Here is a 17,919-nt window from a genome sequence, read left to right on the forward strand (position 1 = left end):
CTGCTAACATTTACTAGCACACCACTCCCGGGAGGGTGGCTATAGTCTTCAAAGTCTCTTAAATAAATGAGTTTCTAGAGCCAGGAGAGAAGTACCACCTCTTCTTGCCCACCTTCCCCTGGGGTGGCTCTGTGGCCACTTTCTGTAGTTGTTGGGATTCTTCAGGCCCTTCTGCACCCTCGCATGCTTTGATGCCTTTCCCCAAATCTGGCCCTGGAGTGAGGACTACAACTTCCTGGGTTTGAATCCCACCACTTGTATCAGCAGCATGGCGTTTGACAACCTGGTCTCTTTAAATAACAATCTGAGCATCTCTGAAATTGGAACAAGGATGCCTCACAGTGTTGGGAGGGCGGAGGGTTAAATGAGAATCCATGTACACGCGGCACCAGGTACAGCACAGAGGAGGCCAGCGGAGCCTGGGAGCCCGGTCGGCGGTGGCGCTGACACCTGCACTCCCCCGCCCCGCAGGCTCCCAGCTTTTGCCAACCTGCAGGAGGAGCTGCTGGAGAACATGATCCAGAATATCCTCGTGGAGGCGAGCCGCGGGGAGGTGGTGCTCACCTCGCGGCCGCGCGTCATCGCCCTGCCGCCGCTCAGCGTTCCCAGGTGTGGGCCGGAGGGGAACGCGGGGTGGAAGCGGCTGGCTGTCTAGGCCCGAAACCTCTCCGCGATCCTCCCTCCTGGGGCTTTCTGTCTTGCAGGATTCTGACTCCCGACCCGCTGCAGGGGGCGCCCTTAGGGACGCAGCAAGCGGAGGTGCGCCTCCCGGTGGCGCCGCCCCCTACCAATTCTTTGCGGAGGCCAGCGCCCAGCCCCTCCCACTTGCTTCCTTAGGTTCCGCCCAGACGCCTCCCAGTAAAGCAGCTAGCCTTTCTTCGATATCTGCCCTGACTTTATTTCCCCAATGCGGGAGGAAATCGCAAGCGCGCTCTGAGAGGGACAGATGGTGGGAGCGGCCGAGATGAACCACAGAGACTCGTTGGAGACTTAGGCGATAGGAGCTTGCGCCTCTCCACTCCACTCCAGCGGCGGCTGGGCGAGGGTTGTCGCTGCTCGCTGTCTGGCGGTGGGCCTGGTCTGGCCTGCCGAGGGCGCTCCGGGAGGGGCCCAACTGGCCTTTTACCCAGCATAGCCTGGTGGACAAGAACTGAGCGCCAGGCCCGGTCAGTGCAGCAGGTGGCCGCGGGGCGAAGTGGCCACCCCTCCCTTTCCTGCGCCGCGCCTGCTCTGAGGCTCGGCCCCTCCACCACCAGCCTTTTCTCAGCATCTGCCAGGACTCTGCGAAGAGTTTGGAAGGGAAGGAATATTGAAACCGAGGCACATCGCCGAGGACCAAGAACTAGACGCTGACATGTGGGTGGAGGTCGCCCCTAAACAGCGGGCCACATACCTTACTCAGCTACTTCCATCGTGAATCTGAATGCCCAGACCAGGGACTGTCCCGCCGTCCCTAGGATACCCACCTCCAGCTCCTCCCCTCTCCCCCAGCCTCGGCCCTGCAGCCTCGGTTCTCTGCTCCTCCGCTCCTCCCCCCACCCCCCAAGGCAGGTGGGTGGAAAAGTGACATCTGGTGTTGTTCCAGAGGCGTCCAGGTCCCCGACAGCCCCCTCCACCCCCGCCGCCAGGGCTTGCGAAGAGCTCCGGCCCCAGAGCCTGGGGGAAGGGTGATGGGAGGGTGGGAGCGCTCCGCCTCCTCTGAGTCAATATTTGCCCTGAGCAAACGGGCGCGCGGACAGGTGTGAGTGTCTGTATGTGTGTGTGTGCGTGTGTGTGTGTGCGCGCGCGCGCGTGTCTAGGGGCGGGGACTGAACAGGCCGTATAAGAGTGCTCAGAGCCCAGGTTCTCGCACAAGCTCCGGGACGTGGGCTGAGGACCCAGCCAAGAAGGACCCGGTGGGTGGAGGGCGGCCAGGAGGGGAGGGGCGGACCAGGTGCGCGCCTTCTGTGGCCGACGTGTCAGCCGCAGATGCGCACAGGTGAGGGTGGCGGCTAGCGGAGCGCTGTGTGGCACTGCGCTCGCGGAAGAACAGGACCAGGAGATCACCAAGGGCCACAGCCAGGCCCCGGGCCCTCCGCTCCCGCCCCGCGACGAGCCCCTCGCACAAACCGGACCTGAGCGTTTTGTTCGTTCGGCTCGCGTGAGGCAGGGGCGGCCTCTCAGCACCCGCCCGGGGGCCTGGCCGGACCGCCACGCAGGCACCTGCCGCCGCCGCCGCCGCTGCCACACAGGTCGGAGAGGCAGTGCGCCGCTCCCCGGGGAGATCCGGCTCCCATCCGGCCCCGCCCGCCCTGCCTTGTTCTGCCCGCAACTCCTGGGCTGCCCCGCTCCATTCCGGTAATAAAGGCAGCGAGCAGGCCCCACCAGGTGACACAGGGGGCTCTAGCCCAGAACAGGAGCCCTTCTGGAGGTGGAAACCCACCTTCTAGTCTGGCTCTGTCCCCAGCGACTTCTGTGGCCTTGGGCAAGTCATTTCCCCCGCCTCTCCTTGGGCTTTGCCATCTGCAGCAGGAGGGGGTTTGGTCTGGCCTTCTGAGAAGGCCTTACCAGTCCCCAAAGCCTGGTTTCTGGGCTCCTAGCAATGCTTTTGAGCCCCCTGACTGGAAGTTGGTTGCCCACAAGAGGTAGCCTTGTGTTCTAGCAAAGCTGGGTGGGGCCAGCTAGGACCATTAGGGAGCCCAAGCCCCATCCTCCAGATCTCTTTGGTGCTGACATCCTGAGGGCTCACTCCCTGCCATTTCCCTGGGGCCTCCTTCAGTCTTCCCCTGTCAAAGACAGACAGACGGAAAAGGACAAACACAGGGTCCAGTGGGGTTCCCAGGCACAGCAGCTCACCACCTTTCCCGGACTTTATAATCCCAAGGCCTATTTCAGCTTGGGGGAGGGGGTGTCTAAGTGGCCCTCAGTTTAGGCAAGAGTCTATGGATCATCAGCCACAACCCAACCTGGGACAGACCATCCCCTTTCCAGTAACTCAAAGTGCTAAGATCTGACGTGGGGGAGGGGGACAGAGATTGCCCTAGGCCCTGACCTGCTGCTTGGAGAGCTAGAGCCCACTGCTCCTCAGGAGGCCTAGGATCAGCCTGAGCCCCTAGTTAAGGCTCTGTCCTGTGAGCCCAGGTGTCCCCCATCCCTCTCCCCAAAATTGATGGTGATGCTGAACACACCCAGAGGGAGGGGCCAATTGTAGGTCAATGGTGGAAGGAAGGCTCAGTGAACAGAGGTAAGGAGTCCCGAGTTTTTTCTGAGACTGAGGAAGCATCATGGGGGAAGGACTGTACCTCCACTTATCTAGGCAGAGGCAGCCCCCAAGGAGAGGGAACAAGGTCAGGAGTCATTGGTCCTTTCTGGCTCCAATTTGGAGGGTTCTGAAGATGCTGTCTTGCCCCTTCCACAACAACACCGTCCCCATTACCACCCCTTCCACAACTACCCACAGACCCCACAGGATCTGTTGAGTCCTTGGCTCAGAGAAAGGGGTGAGGGGATGAGATGGCTATGACAGATCCCAGGCAGTTCTGGCGACCGGGCAGACTGCAGATGGGATTTAGGTGCAGCAGCCCTGTGGAGGTGGGGGAGATCCATGAGTCCCCAGGCTGCGTAGGTGCAGCCCCTGTCCTGGCCTCCCTGACCAGGCTTCTGTCCTGCACCCAGCTCTCTGCTCCTTGCCTGGCCCTGAATGATTTCCGTGTGATGGCCTTAGCCTGGCACTGGCCCACCTTCTCTATGTTTTCGAGGGCTACCTTTCCCCACTCTCAGTCAAGGAGGTGGGGAGCTAAAGCCTCTCTCTGGCTGGGATTTCACATCTCAGGGCCATACAACAAAGAGATCTCCCCCTGGAATGACCACCCCCTACACACACACAGCAGTCTTGCTGGTGAGGGGTTGAGAAGAATGATGCCACTAGTAGGCTGGGCTTTGCCCTTGTGACTGAGAGCCACTGCCTCTCCCCACAAGGGCCTGATTTCCCCAGACCAAAAACTCCCATCCCCCAGACCCGCATTTCCTGGCCAGGGCCAGGGATCCAGACTCCCATGCAGGTCCCTCCTCCCCTGCCTGGCCAGGCAGAATCTCCAGGCGCCAGGCAGGCCTGCAGGTGCTGGGCTTGGGGAGGGGGGTGCTCAGCAGCTGGTGTTCGAGGCGCCCTGTCCCTCCTCCCCCTTCCTGCTTGAAGCCAGAGCCTGCTTCCTGTCATCCCTGTCAGCACCCTGGGCGGGGGAGGGGACAGGTAGTGGAAGAAGCAGAAAAAGGGACTGAGCAGTTGGAGTGAGGGTTGTGTGGGACTGGGAACCCTTGAGGGGAAATGGAGAGGGAAAAGGATGAGCATGAGGGCGGAGAGCACAAGCAGACAGACAGAAGGACAGGGCGGAGAGTGTAGCCTAGAGGATATGAGAACTACAGGTGAGATTTTAGGGCTAGAAGAAGCTGCAGACCCTCCTCCACTTCCCAGACAGTGAAAGTGAGCTAGAGACTGGGCAGAGACGTCCGGAGAGAGGCTGGAGAGCAGAGACAGGGACAGACACACACACAGGCAATGGGAGGTAATGAGAGATGCGCACTTATGAAAGCCAGAGGGATTTGAAGATGTAGGGTCAGATGTCAGGATAACCTGAGGTGGAAGGCACGGTGTATGTGGAGGAAGGGGGCCTATATGAAAACAGCCTCCCTCTCACCCCACACTGGGATGGGGAAATTACCCCCACAGAGGAGAAAGAGGGGGCTTCTATGTGGACTGCAATGGGACAGCCAGGGCTGGAGGTAGCTGATACCCCTATCTTAGAAGACTCGAGTTGCCCATTAAAGGTCCAAAGAGCCTTGCTCCCCTTCCCCCAAAGGCTGTGGCTGGACCCTGAGCAGCCAGTGGCATGGATCTGACCCCACCTGTTCCCCTTTCTCTCTGGGCCTCAGCTTGGGCAGACAGCTGTAGCAGTTGCCTTGCCCGCACTACCCACCCACTGATACTGGCCCAGCCTTGGAACTTGTGGGCGTGGAGGCCCCCGGGGTCCGTGTGAGAGCAGAAGGGCCTTGGGGAGGAGGGGTCGTACCCAGGTGCTAATCCCGATCCGCCCCGGTAGAACCAGAGCCTCACTGACCTTCTTGGAGATTAGTCCCCATGGCGACCTTGGCAACTCGCCCCCTCACTCTAGCTGGGGGGTGGGGCGCCACAGCGGCCAGAGGTGCGGGGAAGGGTGGCAGCGGGGGCAGCCTTCCTGTAACATCACAGGATCGCAAGAGTCAGGGCTGGGAGGCCTCTCCAGGACCAGGAGGTAGCTAAGTTCGCAGGTATAAAACGGAAGCCCCGAGAGGAGGAGTGACTTGCCCAAGGCCACATATATGGAGCCAGGAAGAGCCTCAGGACCGGAAGTAGGTCTCCAGTTCTACTCCCAGGTGTTCTTTCCAGGAGAGCAGAGACCTGAACAAGAACAAAGGAAACTGAGATACTCCCCTCCGTCCCTCCCAACCTGAGAGCCTGAGCAGAGTGGCTTGCTGTGGTGAGGCAGGAAGGGTCCTCATCCTGCTGGGCTGGCTTCCACACGGCCAGTGTGGGAAGGGGATGCAGATCCCAGAACCACGCTTGCTGCCCTGACTCATCCCGCCAACCCAGCCCAGCCCTGTGGCGGCAGGGACACCATGCAACAGAGCCAGTTATAACCTCAACCAGCACCACAGTAACAGTTAACATTTATTAGATGCACACTGCAGGCCAGTTAATGTTTTACATGGATTTAAATCTTCACTACAGCTTTTAAGAAATATTATTCCATTTTATAGAAGGGAAAAACTGAGTAGAGTGTAAGCTCATCCAATTTATAAGCAATGGAGCTGGGATTCAAAGCCAGGCAGCAGCCTGACTCCAGGGTCTGCACTTCCAGCCCTTCAGCGTATGATCATGGTGGGTGACCGAGATGGTCTCCAAGTGACTGTGGAGTGGGACGGAGCCCATGAGGATGCACAAGGGCATCCTTGTGTGTGACTCCAACCCCAGCTCAGTGCCTGGCACACAGTACATCTTATTAAATATCTGAAGAATAAGTAAGTGAACAAATGTCTGCCCATAAGTGTGACCTTGAGGGGTTCTGTTTAATCCTAGGAGGCCGTTCACATGTGATGTGTGTGGGATCGTGTGAATGTGTGCATTTGTGGCCCTTCTGCTGCTGCCCTGTGCCTGAGCCCTGCGGCTTTGTGTCAGGGTGAGTGGGTGGTGGTGAAAGCTGCCTCCCATCTCCCTGGATCCCCGTTGAGCCACAGAGAAGAGGGGCTCTGTTTATAGCAGGGTAGGACGAGGGATCTGTGTGGGTGCTGCCGCCACCCCCTCAGCTGTGGACCCTGCCCAAGCCGAGCTGGTTTCTCCCTCACGTTATCTCTGTCTCCCAGGAGACCAGACCTCAGGCCCAGAGAAGGTGTTCATCTGCCTATTCCTGGCTCCAGACCTGGCATGGGGGCAGGGGTTGGAGGAACAGGGCTGCAAAGGAGGGGCTGATGATGGGGAGTGGAGGGGAGGGCACCATTCACAGAATTTGCATCTTCAGTCACCACAGCCCTGGCTTACTTCCCAGTGAAATAAGGGGTAAGAGATGGGAGCAGGCTGACTTCAGGAGAGGACATTGGCCACCCTGCACCTGTAAGCTGCCCAGCAGGACTGAGAAGTCGGGCTGCTGTCACAGGATGGGGCTCTGCATGAGGGAGGTGTCACTTCTCTGGGGATTCTTAGGGCCTTTATGTGGGATGGAGACCTGGATGAGAGCCCAGGATTGGGTCTGAGGGTTTCTTTGTCCAATCTTGATGTCCTCACATGGGATGGGGATCTGAGGGGATCCCAGAGCTTCACTCAGGACTGAGGGCTGAGTATGAGGACTTCTCTATGGGCTCTTAGGGTGCTTTATGGGTGGGTGTTTTGGTAGAATCACTGGGGAGGGGGACATTCTAAGGATTTCGCTGTGCAACCAAAAGTCCCCCTATGAGATGACGGACTGGATGGGGTGGGAGTAAGGAATTATTTGAGGGTAAGGAGGTCTCTGTGAGATTCTGAGGTCTCTTGGAGGTAGAGATCTGGGGAGGCTTTTCTTTTCTTTCTTTCTTTTTTTTTTTTTTTTGTCTACCTAGCTCCCAGCTCCACACCCAAAGGCTGAGGCTATGGATGTGGAGGAGGTAGGGGTGAGGGTGCTGAGCTGGCAAACAAAGCCACCTGTGCATCCATCCTTCAGGAAGCTCTGAACCCAACTGATCTGGGAAAACAAACAGGACCAGATGCTGGGGGGTGGAGGGTCGCGGGGTGGGAAGGGGCTGGGAGGAAGTGGGTCTTGGGAGGCAGGGGAGCTGGAGTTGTACCAGCCTGGCGCAGAAAGGAAGCTGGGAGGGGGAACATAATACAAGAAAGGGAAGGGAATCCTAACGCCCCCTTCCCCTCAGCGGCACATTCTTCCCTTTCTTGGTAACTTTGCGGCCCAGGTCCAGGGAGGAGTCTGAGGGGATGCGGGTACCCTGAGATAGGCCTAGAGTGCTGGGTAACTGGCTTCTGGCGGCACTGGTGGCTGTGCGCAACTCAGCTGGTTGCAGACAGCCATAGCTAAAAGGAAAGGGCCATAGGGTGGAGGCGGTGGGACCTACACCATTTTCCTGATGTGGAAACTGAGGTACAGAGGAGAGGAGAGACTGGCTAATGCCTCGCAGCTATTTAGTGCAGAGCCAAGTTCAGAATTTAGGACTATAAGAGGGGTGACCCGTCTCACACACAGTCTCCACGCCGACCCCTAACTCTAACTTGGTGTATTAGGTGGAGCCCCGACCTCAGGGGTCTGCCTGCTTAGCCCCCAGCCCGTTCTTAAACAGCGTCCGGTTTCTGGGACACCCCCGCACCTCGGAACTAACAACCGGCGCCCGCGTCACCGACCAGCGCAGACGTACAGCCTGACGCAGTTGCCATCCTCGCGCCGTCCCTCCCGACCTCGGCCTGCCACCCACCGTCCCTTCCACCCGTCCGGCGCTCCAGCTTTCCACCCAGCGCGGCACGCCTGCGCCCTCTGGTGGCCACATCCAAAACTGCCGGATAGAGAAGGGGGAAGACGCGAGAAGGGAGGGGAGGAGGATTGGGGTTCCTCACCTCTCACCTCTACCATAGACCTGACTACGAAACCAAGGCCAAGGGGCAAGATACGAAGAGTCAGGACTGGCTCTTGCCTCCTTCTGTAGTTTGTATTTCCCACTTATGGTTTGGGGAAAATTATATGATATTTATGTTTCTCCAAAACCCCTTTAAGGAAGGGAGTCAGAGGACTGGGCATGGTTCTCAGCCCATCCCCAGTGGAACCTGGCTGTGGATGTCCCTGCTCTGATTCATATCATCTTAACTTGGACTTAACTCCCCACGTTTTGGGTCCTGTACTCCTGGCATTCACCTTCACATACTTTGTGATCATCAACAGCAATTCCTCACCAATGAAAATAGACAGCCAGGGGAGGCTCCAGTGGTCCCCCAGAACCTTTTCTCAGCACCGCAGAACTTCAGGGGCAGGGAGGTTGGTAGGATTGGCAAGCCATTACCCCTATACTCTCACCAGAAAATTTCCTCTATACCCTTCCCCCATGGATATTTGGTCCAACCTGGTCATTTTGTTTACTCACTCATTCAAGTTTTATTAAGCACCTACTATGTATCCAGCACTGTGTTAGGTTTGAGGATAACAAATGAGAACAAGACTAACACGGCCCCTGCCCCCTTAAATGGAGATTACACTCTAGGAAGGGAGACACTCCATACACCCATAAACACAAGATGAAAAAGACAATTTTACAGAGTGGCAAATGCAATAAACAAAACGGGGTGATGTGATGGACAGTAAATGCCAGGAACAGTGTCACTAGGAGGTGACAAAAGTACAGCCAAGCCATGAAGACACTCTGGGTAACTGGAATAGCAAATGCAAAGGCTCTGAGGTGGGAATGAGCTTGGTGGTTGGGAGAAAGGATGGAAGGCCAGCATGGCTAGACTTCCAGGAGCTGGGCTGGCCACATCTGGCCTGTGAGCCCTTGTAGTCACAGGAGGTGGGGTGGCAAAAGCACTGGCTTTGGAGTCAAGAAGTGTAAATTCCCATCTTAGTCTGATTCTGGCTAACTATGTGAATCTGGACAAGGCTCTCCTTGAGCCTCAGTTTTCACATCTGTACTGTTGTTGAGCCTATAAGGAAAGCACTTGGCTTATGGGGACAACAAAATATTAGTTCCCTTCTCACTCACCCTTCCACTTCCGCTGGAATGCCCTCTCCATTAAGGAAACCTCACAATTTTGCCAGAAGCCCTTGTCTCATTTACAGCCATGATGGTTAGGAAATTCTGCAGTAAATTGTGAGAAAAGTTCCTCTCTGGCGCTTCCTTGGGGCCACAAGCCTTTGCCCCTGCTTTTCTCCTAGCCCTACTCCTCACCCTTCCCCTCCACCACACATGGCACTGGGACTAGGGGCACGAACCTAGGACCTTCAGTCAAAACAGAAGTCCAGGTTCATTTCTCAGATGGGCCACTTTTCAGCTATGAGACCTCCTTCTCCATGTGGGCCGCTGCTTCATCTGTAAAATGCAGGGCAATAACAGCGCCTAACTCACCAGTTCAGTGCTAGAATTAGCTAAAATGTACTTGGAGCAGAGAGCCTGGTCTGAACTAGGCCCTCAGTAATCAGCGGCTAGATCTCAGGAAGACCAGAATTCCCACACAGTGGAGCTCCGTCTGGCGGTTGACAGTCTGCGCTAAGGTTGAAACTTTCTGCCCGCCTAACCATAGGGAGCCACTCCCTTGGTTACAATAATTTCTAAGCGCTTTGTAAATCCGCGCCCTCCTTTGGGCGGTTCACTTTTCCAGCGCTCAGCGCCCCCTTGCGGCGAGTCCTGGTATCGCCTCCTCTCTGGCTCGGCGCAAGAAAAACTGCCTTGAGCGTTGCGCGGGGTCTGGAACCTCAGGCTTGGGAGGAAAGGGGCCTCTTTCGGCCGATCCTCCAGGGATAAGAAGACAGGGGAGTGAGGAAAGTCGCTTGCGGAGAGCCTTGCCTACCTCCTCCATAGCGTCGCCCAAAGAGAGGCCTCGACCTAGGGCTGAAGAAAAGGTGGAATTTAGACATTCGGAAGAAGTTCCGCTCCTGGGGTTAGGAATGCTTGTTCTTACCCGGGGGACCTAGTGTGACATGGTACCTCCATCCCTAAGGATCTGGGCCAGGGAGGGAAGCCCAGAGGCCGGGTGCTCCTTGCCTAGCTCAGGGCTCCCCAAAAGAAAAAGCGGAGTCAGCCTTGGCTGCGGCGGGCGCGGGACGCGTGCCTCAGCACTTTCTATTGTAATCCCCAAGGGCAGGGGCTAGATCGGCGGCTACAGGAAAGGCCTCGGCTTCCCAGGGAATACCGGAGCTGACCGCAGCCTGCCTGCTGACTCAGCTCCCCACCCCAGCGAGAGAGGGTGCGGAGAGGCGGGTGGGGGGCAGGGGGAGGCCTGGTATAAAGCGCCGCACGCCCAAGCACGCGCACAGCTTCTCCATTTCCTGCCAGTACCGCTCTCACTAGCCCGGTGAATACTCCGTGCTCCGGCGGGCTCTCTGCGGGGTGGGGGAAAGCGAGATGAAGAAGCCGTTAGGAGCCCGCGTCCAGCCCCCGGATCCTTCACCCCACAGCCAGGTTGGGCGGCCCAGGGCCGGGAGGGGCCTCGCGACACGCTAAGCACTTGCTCCTTCTTTTCTTGCCCGCAGAGGCATGAGCAGCGACCCCGCGTCGGACCCGGTGCCCGCTTGTCTCACGCTCTGGGACGAAGAGGACTTTCAGGGCCGCCGCTGCCGGCTGCTGAGTGACTGCACGAACATCAGCGAGCGCGGGGGCCTGCGCAGAGTGCGCTCCGTCAAGGTGGAAAACGGCGCGTGAGTGATTGCCCCGGCGGGACTGGGCTAGGTTGGGGGACGCCAGGATTTCCTGGCCCCTGCTCCCAGACTGGGCCTCAGCTCTCAGCCCTCTATTCCCCAGACTGTAAGCACCACCCAACAGAGACCCACCAACATGTGAACCCCGCCGCGTCCCCCTGCCTGCCTCCCCCAAACTCCACACCCACCGCAAAGACAACGCATGAGAGAGTGTATCCTATGAGCTAAAAGGATAAAAACGAGAAGCAATCCTTTGCAGGCACCTGGTGGGTCTAGCCTGAACCCTAAGGGGTTCCCAGTGTTATGTCCTCCCCAAAGTTTTTCTCTGTGCAAAGTTAGATGGCTCTGTGCTTCATTTAACAAAAGATGCCAAATCCTCCTGCTCACCCTACCCTGGTCTCCTTAGAATCTGGGGCCTCAGGAGAGCTGAGCCCCTTGAGCTATTCCAAGTTGTTACCATTGCAGGTTGCTACTGCAGTTTGGGGGTTCCTACTCTTAGTTTTGCAGGCACCTAAATCTTTGAGATAGGAGAGCTTGGTCAGGAAATCTTCACAAATTGGAAAACTTCCAATCTGGGGTCTCTGAGCTGGAAGCCTGGATGGACCCCTCAACCCCACTGTGATAGCAGCCAGTGTAGGATCTTCAGCCTTTAGAGGGGCTGGATTACCGTACAAGAAGTACATCAGGGGAAGGGTTTGGGGTTGGAGAAAAATGTTGGGTTCTCAGTTTTTTCAATCACAGCAAGCAAGGGGGGTGGAGGAGGAAGGCATGTGGCTGGGGCAGATGCCTCCCAGCGTCCTTGTTTTTCCCCAGTTGGGTGGCCTTCGAGTACCCCGATTTCCAGGGACAGCAATTCATTCTGGAAAAGGGTGACTATCCTCGCTGGAGTGCCTGGAGCGGCAGTGGCAGCCACCACAGCAACCAGCTGCTCTCTTTCCGGCCAGTGCTCTGTGGGGTGAGCACAGCCCGCCCCCTCCTCTTCTGCCTCCTAGCTCCTAGCTCCAGGTCATAATCCCACCAAACCACCTTGGAAAGGCTGTCCATTCACTGTATGGAGGTGTGTAAACACAACTCCTAGATGGGTGGCGGTGGCATTGGTTCCCAGAACCAGAGGGGTCTCTGAAAGTTTGGAATGTGGTCCTAATCCAGGAGCTGGAAATCAGAACCACGGACAGTACTGAGCCCATGCCAGGCTTGAACACACGTCAGTTCCTCACATTCAGTCATCTACTGTGTGAGCCAATGCCTCTGTCATCACACAGCTCAGTGAGGCTTGGGTAGCTGATGTTAGCCTCATACACAGGTGTGGGAAACGGGCCTTACAGGGGCAAATGACTTGCCTCAGGTCAGAGGGTTATATGAAGATGAGCTAGAACTCATTCTAAGATCAAGGCTGAGAAGGGATCAGTCTCTGTGTGTATGTGTATGGGGAAAGGGTCAATAAGGAATCAAATACACTGGAGTGGAGAATCTCACTTTTCATTTGTGCTGACTTAGGTACCCTACTGGTAAGCCCTGGGGAGGGGTGTGGGTGACAGGGCGGCAACTAGCAGGTGCTGATCAGCCCAGCTTCTCCATTCCAAGAGGCCAACTGCAGGGTTTGGCCCTGGGACTATGGAAGCCCAGATCCAACCAACACTGATGCCGTGGCCTGTCTGTTCTGGCACTGCCACACAGCACCCCTTGGCTGCACCCTACCCTGTGATAGATAGATGATCAATGGGTAGTCAATGAGGCCCTTAGTGGTAGACCAGATCTCTCTCAGGACCTCTGGTTTTCCTCCTGTATAACAGGTCCTCATGCAAAACACGTCACAGGACACCCCCTAGCCCTGACCAGGAAGGTCTCTGGGAACCTCCCAGTCTTGCTACCTCAACTCAGTGCCATAGAAGGGACCAAGCTGGGGTCCTCTGAGCATCCCAGCTTCCCAGACTGCTGTGGAGCCAATAGAGTGAACTCTGGGAGTGCTTGTGGAGGCTGTGTCTGCACAGCTTGTGTTGGGCAGCAGGCTGAAGAGAGTGGGACTGAGAATGTATCCATTAACACATGTTTGGAAGGCCTGACCTGTCCATCCCCACCTTTCTGTGCCGCAGAACCACAGTGACAGCCACATGACACTGTTTGAAGGGGACAACTTCCAGGGCTGCAAGTTTGAACTCAGTGATGACTATCCATCCTTGCCCTCTATGGGCTGGGCCAGCAAGAATGTGGGTTCCCTCAAAGTCAGCTCTGGAGCGTGAGTCCTGGAACTGGAACAAGGGAGATGAGAAGAGTAGGGAGGCAATGGGACCAGGGGGAGGGTGAGAAGAGGTGATGGGCATGCTAAGGCACATGGTAAAGAGAGATCTTGGGACTGGGGGACAGGGAGAAGGGGAGAGATGTTGGGACTGGGGGACAGGGAGAAGGGATGTGACAGGAGACTTGGAGGCAAGGGGAAGTGAGGTGATGGAGACAGACTGGGAGGGGTGGGGGTCAAGTAACAGGATAACAGGAGTTAGTGGGACAATGTTGGGCTAGAAGAAGGGATTGAAAACATGAAGAGGCAATGGGTGGGAATAAGAGACAAGGTGAGGAAGATGATAGGAAGACAGGGAAGTGGGCAGGGCAGGGAGACATCTATGTAGGGAAAACAGAAAAAATGAATTTGGAAGTGGGGGGTTAGAAGCTGAGAAAAGAAGCTGAGAAAATGGAGGGCATCAGTGGGGCTGGGGACAGAGTCTACTGACCACCCCTGTGCCCTCACTGGCCTAGGTGGGTGGCCTACCAGTACCCAGGCTACCGAGGCTACCAGTATGTATTGGAGCAGGACCGGCACAGTGGGGAGTTCCGTACCTACAGCGAATTTGGCACACAGGCCCACACTGGGCTGCTACAGTCCATTCGGAGAGTCCAGCAGTAAAGGCTCCCCAGCCCTGGTACTTCCTTCTGAGGAGCCTCAATAAAGCTTTCTGAACCTGCCTGCCCCTCTTGCCTCCTTTTTGGTGTCTTTGTGATCTCCATCCTCATCGTTCTGAGGGGGCTTCCCTGGCAACCTGACCCTCCCCTCAAGCTCCAGGACTCTTGACTGTGGAGCATAAACTGGTTTAAGATATGTGTGGCTAGATTCTGATGGGGGTGAGAGGAAACTGCTAGTAAGAATTTTGGGGATTCTGTTCAATACAACCAGTCCCATGCCTCTCCTTGGTAAAGGCCCATCAGCCTGAGCCAGGGGTACTGCTAGCCCAGATGGTGCCTTTCTGGTCCTCTGGTGTGGGTGCACACAGCCCCGCGGCAGGGCTCCTTGCTCATTGCTGAATTTCAACCTCTCCCACCTCTGCCCTGGGCCAGGCAAGGTCATGCAAAACCTCCTTAACTCTTTGCACAAGTTCTGTTGGGTTCCTCTCTAAGCCACTAGGCGTTTCCAGGCTTTATCTTCACCCTGGCTCCCCATGCAGCCAAGAGAAGCCTGCACCCACTTCCCAGCTTTATAATCACTGTCTTGTTAGAGGAGCAAGGGTATGAGAGGGGCATTAGTGCCTAGTGCCTCCCAAGGCTTTATAAGGGGGAGACTTCCTCTCTCTGAGCTGAGCCCCCAGACCATTTGTCTGAATGAGAACAATTCATTACATTGCATTGAGCTCCAGAATTTACAATGCATTTTCATAGTCCTCCTCTTAGCTGTTTCAAACAATCCCCTCTTCATTCCTCCTCTCCCTCCCTGCTCTTTAGAGGACTGGTGAGTAAAAGAGACCACCCTTAGCTACTGACCACAGCAAGCCTGGGTTCTGAGGCAGGTGGCAGAAGCCCACAGCCATGGTGGGGCTGAGTGGGTAGCAGCTGTATCAGGGCCCCTGGCTCTGATATACTTTCTTCCCAGTTAATGATAGCCTCAGTCCTACATAGGCAGGGCCTCCATGGCCCTTGGGACCCTCTCATCCTGTCCCTCAGGGATGCTTGTGTTTTCAAGCCCTTAGCGGACCTATCGATGGACAGAGTGGCCCAGATCATCTCAGCCCCAGGGAAGGCAGGGCAAGTTGGAGAACAGTCAGGCCTGGACCTGGGCAGTCCCCAGGGACCTGGCTAGGCAAAGTCAGGCATCTGCTTCCTTGGGAAGAGCCCAGGGCCAGAAGTCAGAACACCTGGAACCAAATCACACAGCATTCTGAGCCTCAATTCCCTCATTGATAAACTGGGGTTGCTGATCCTTGTCTCACAGGGATATTGTGAGGATTCAAGGAGATACCCCTGAAGATGCTTGTGGTGTTATGGAAAAGCACTGGGGCAGTCAACCTAGGGCCCTCCTTCTCTTGCCTCCCCAGTGGATACCAAGATAGGGCCAGGGGGCTAAAGGACAGAGCCATAGGTGGAGTATGAATTCTGCTTTATACCTGGATGGGTGATAGTCCATAGCCTCTGTTGCCTTTGATCCTTGCAACATCTTCCATACCTCATCCACTTCACCAGTGAAGAAGCTGTGCCCCTGCTGATGAGGGATGTCTTGATGAGGCCATCTACCTAACCGCTGTCAAAGCCAGGACTTGAACACAAAGCTCCTGAACCCAAATCCAGGCTGTTAAGTGGAGGCTGACTTGAGCTGTGGCTAAAGGCAGAGCCCCAAACCTCTGTGGGCCCCAGAGGAACCTGGAGTTCCTGCCTGGTCACAGGCCTAACTGTCCCTTTGGGGGGTGGTAATAATAACAATAGTTAAAGTCTAGTGCCATGTCTGAGCACTCAGCATGAGTTATATAACTCAAAACTGGGTATGGTAGGTACTGTAATCCCCATTTTATAAATGAAGAGATTAAGGTACAGAGGTTACATAACTTCCCCCAACCAGGGGAAAGTCACACAACTAGGCAATGAGGGAGCTACATTTGAACCCAGAACCCAGCTAAGCTTGCCAGAGCCCTGCAGCCCATCTCCCTACTGCCTGCTTTTGGGGGGCAGGCAGTGGGCAAAGGGAGATCTGGTATCCAACATCAGCTGAGCTGCCCTCTCTCCAGAAAGGTTTGTGGCTGCTGGGAAGTGTCAGCAAGGTGGCTTCAGGGCCTGGCAGTGTGAACTGCACAGGCACTCCCTGTCTCTAGGTCTCAGTGTCCCCACCGCTACAAGGAGGGAGTTGGGGGGACTAATATTTGCTGCAGCCTCTTCTAGCACAGGCCTTGGTTTTTCTGGACCAAGAGATCCAACTTGCTCCTCATACTGGTGACTAAGGAGCAGGGCCGTGGGTACAGAGACCAGGGTGGGCCTGGGTGCTTCATCTCCCCTTCTTCTCAGCATCCCTGAGCCTTGCTCCTCCCATTCCAGGCAGGCCAGTGGTCTGCAGAACACTGCAGGACCCACGCTCAGACAGGTAGGAGATGATGGAGGAGAAGTTGCCTAGGCTTGCCTATCAGCCAAAGGCCAGAGTGGGTGGAGGAGGTCATCTCCTTTCTTGGAGCAGCCAAGACCCAGGAGGGGAGGGGGGAATACCACTTATCCCCTCACAAACTCTTCCCAGAACCCACACACCTTCCACACCTGAGTTCTCAGTGAGGTGGGCACACCTGAGTTGTCAATCCTTCTACAGTTCAGAGCTTCGATGTCTGTAAAGACCCCCGCCCCCGACTCTGAGTGCCTCTCCCTTCTGCCTCAGCCTTCAACTGAGAGCCTTAGGTGGGTAAACCTCACTGCCTCCCCCTTCTCGCAGCTCTGACCTCCTGCTCCTCGTTTTCTATCTGGGGAGTAAAAGAAGTCATTAAAGAGAGGGACTGGGGCCTTTACCCTGCCCCCAAGGACCTCCTCTCCATTGAAACGCTGAGTTTGGTCCCCAGGGAGCATCCCATCTTTCTCCACTGGATTCCACGTCCACATCCTGAAGCCCCATCCCTGTGTCTTTAGGACCGCCTGGAGTTCTGGAATCCCCCATTTCCCAGTAAACTCTGCCTGCCACACTGCTCTTTGGCTTCTGACTTTTGCACACCCTCCCAGCAAGGACAAACAGGCCAGCAGTCACAGCAAGTGAGGAATGGGGCCCTGCGGGACCCTAAGTAGGACCTTCCAGCCATCCTCAGTCAGGCACCTCAGGACCAGGGATCCTACAGGAAACCTGCCCACTCCAATCCATGTGCCCTGGAATCCCAGGCCTCTTTACCTCGTGGGCTCAAGCTGTGGGAGAGAAAGGCCTTGAAGTGACCATTCTGATGGGAGCCATTGGGTGCTGTGTGCTGTGGGTGAGCTCCTGGCTCAGAGCCTCATCGTTAGCTAGCATCCCTACTTAGCTGGCCTCTCCAGAGCCAGGAAGCCCCACTAGTACCCAGAGACTCCAGGCCACCTGGGAACCACATAATTTCTGCCAATAGACTTTCCATTTCTTGGAGTAGATGTCAGCTTTTACTGCCCCTGGGTCTGGGGCCTTATACAGTACACAGCCCTGTTTTAACTTCTCTGTTCCGGTGAAAGCAGGGTGTCAACTGCAGCGTGCTTTGGGAATAACCAGGATGGGAGTAGCTGTGAGAGTAGACAGTAGGCTGGGATGACAGGGGAGGGGTAACAATGCAAGAACAACAGTTGTGGGGGGATGTGGAAGAGGATCATGAGCCTACCATGTGCCACAAATTAGTAGGGAACAAATGGATGAGAAAAGCAGGAAAAGGAGAGAGCTAAGATGGAGAGAAAGAGGAGACAGGAGGAGAGATGGGAGATGGAGAGACTAGAGGGAAGGGGAAACCTGGAAAGGATGGGGAAAGGCAACCCACTCCAGTTGTGGGGGAGATGACACAGTGCTGGCTCAGAGGCCCGAGAGCCCCGGAAAGGCAGGAAATAGGCAAATAAGAGGGAGACAGGGAAGCAGATCGGGTCTCCAGGGATGAGCAGAAAGTGGGAGAGGAGGAGGAGGGAGAACGGGTGGAGGGATGGGCGGAGATAAAGGGAGCAACGTCTGCAGGGCCGGGAGCTCAGCGACAGGCGAGAGGGAGGGAAGCGGAAATTTAAAAGTGAAGATGCAGATAACGCAGCCTGGAGACGGGAACCCGGGTGGGGGTGGGAGGAGAGTGGTGCGGTGATGGGGGCGGGA

At 56.2% G+C, this 17,919-nt stretch overlaps 2 protein-coding genes across 5 annotated transcripts in view; both read left to right on the plus strand.

The window, feature by feature from the left end:
• Positions 1-1,400, plus strand: part of CFAP65 (cilia and flagella associated protein 65) — a 33,540-nt gene extending 32,140 nt beyond the window's left edge. For 3 of the 4 annotated variants that reach the window (XM_017653789.3, XM_073218091.1, XM_037016565.2), the window contains exons 32-33: positions 472-609; positions 705-854. In XM_017653789.3, coding sequence (XP_017509278.3) covers positions 472-609; positions 705-837 — 271 coding nt within the window. In that variant the 3' untranslated portion in view covers positions 838-854. Of the gene's footprint in view, positions 1-471; positions 610-704 lie in introns of all 4 variants that reach the window. The other variant, XM_017653871.3, reaches the window with a different exon arrangement.
• Positions 1,401-10,436: 9,036 nt separating this feature from the next.
• On the plus strand, positions 10,437-13,844 carry CRYBA2 (crystallin beta A2). Its single transcript, XM_017653307.3, has 5 exons — positions 10,437-10,543; positions 10,722-10,886; positions 11,700-11,841; positions 12,980-13,122; positions 13,638-13,844. The coding sequence occupies exons 2-5, from the start codon at positions 10,726-10,728 to the stop codon at positions 13,783-13,785; spliced, it is 594 nt and encodes a 197-aa protein (XP_017508796.2). The 5' UTR covers positions 10,437-10,543; positions 10,722-10,725; the 3' UTR covers positions 13,786-13,844.
• The last annotated feature ends 4,075 nt before the right edge of the window (positions 13,845-17,919 follow it).

This window comes from Manis javanica, chromosome 12 (genome assembly GCF_040802235.1).
Source record: "Manis javanica isolate MJ-LG chromosome 12, MJ_LKY, whole genome shotgun sequence".
Classification (NCBI taxonomy): Eukaryota; Metazoa; Chordata; class Mammalia; order Pholidota; family Manidae; genus Manis; species Manis javanica.

Excerpts from the sequence above, each read along its gene's own strand:
- CRYBA2 (XM_017653307.3), top strand. The coding sequence starts at position 10,726 with ATGAGCAGCGACCCCGCGTCGGACCCGGTGCCCGCTTGTCTCACGCTC. Across the intron at positions 10,887-11,699 it reads GTCAAGGTGGAAAACGGCGC|TTGGGTGGCCTTCGAGTACC; the intron begins GTGAGTGATTGC and ends GTTTTTCCCCAG. Across the intron at positions 11,842-12,979 it reads TCCGGCCAGTGCTCTGTGGG|AACCACAGTGACAGCCACAT; the intron begins GTGAGCACAGCC and ends TCTGTGCCGCAG.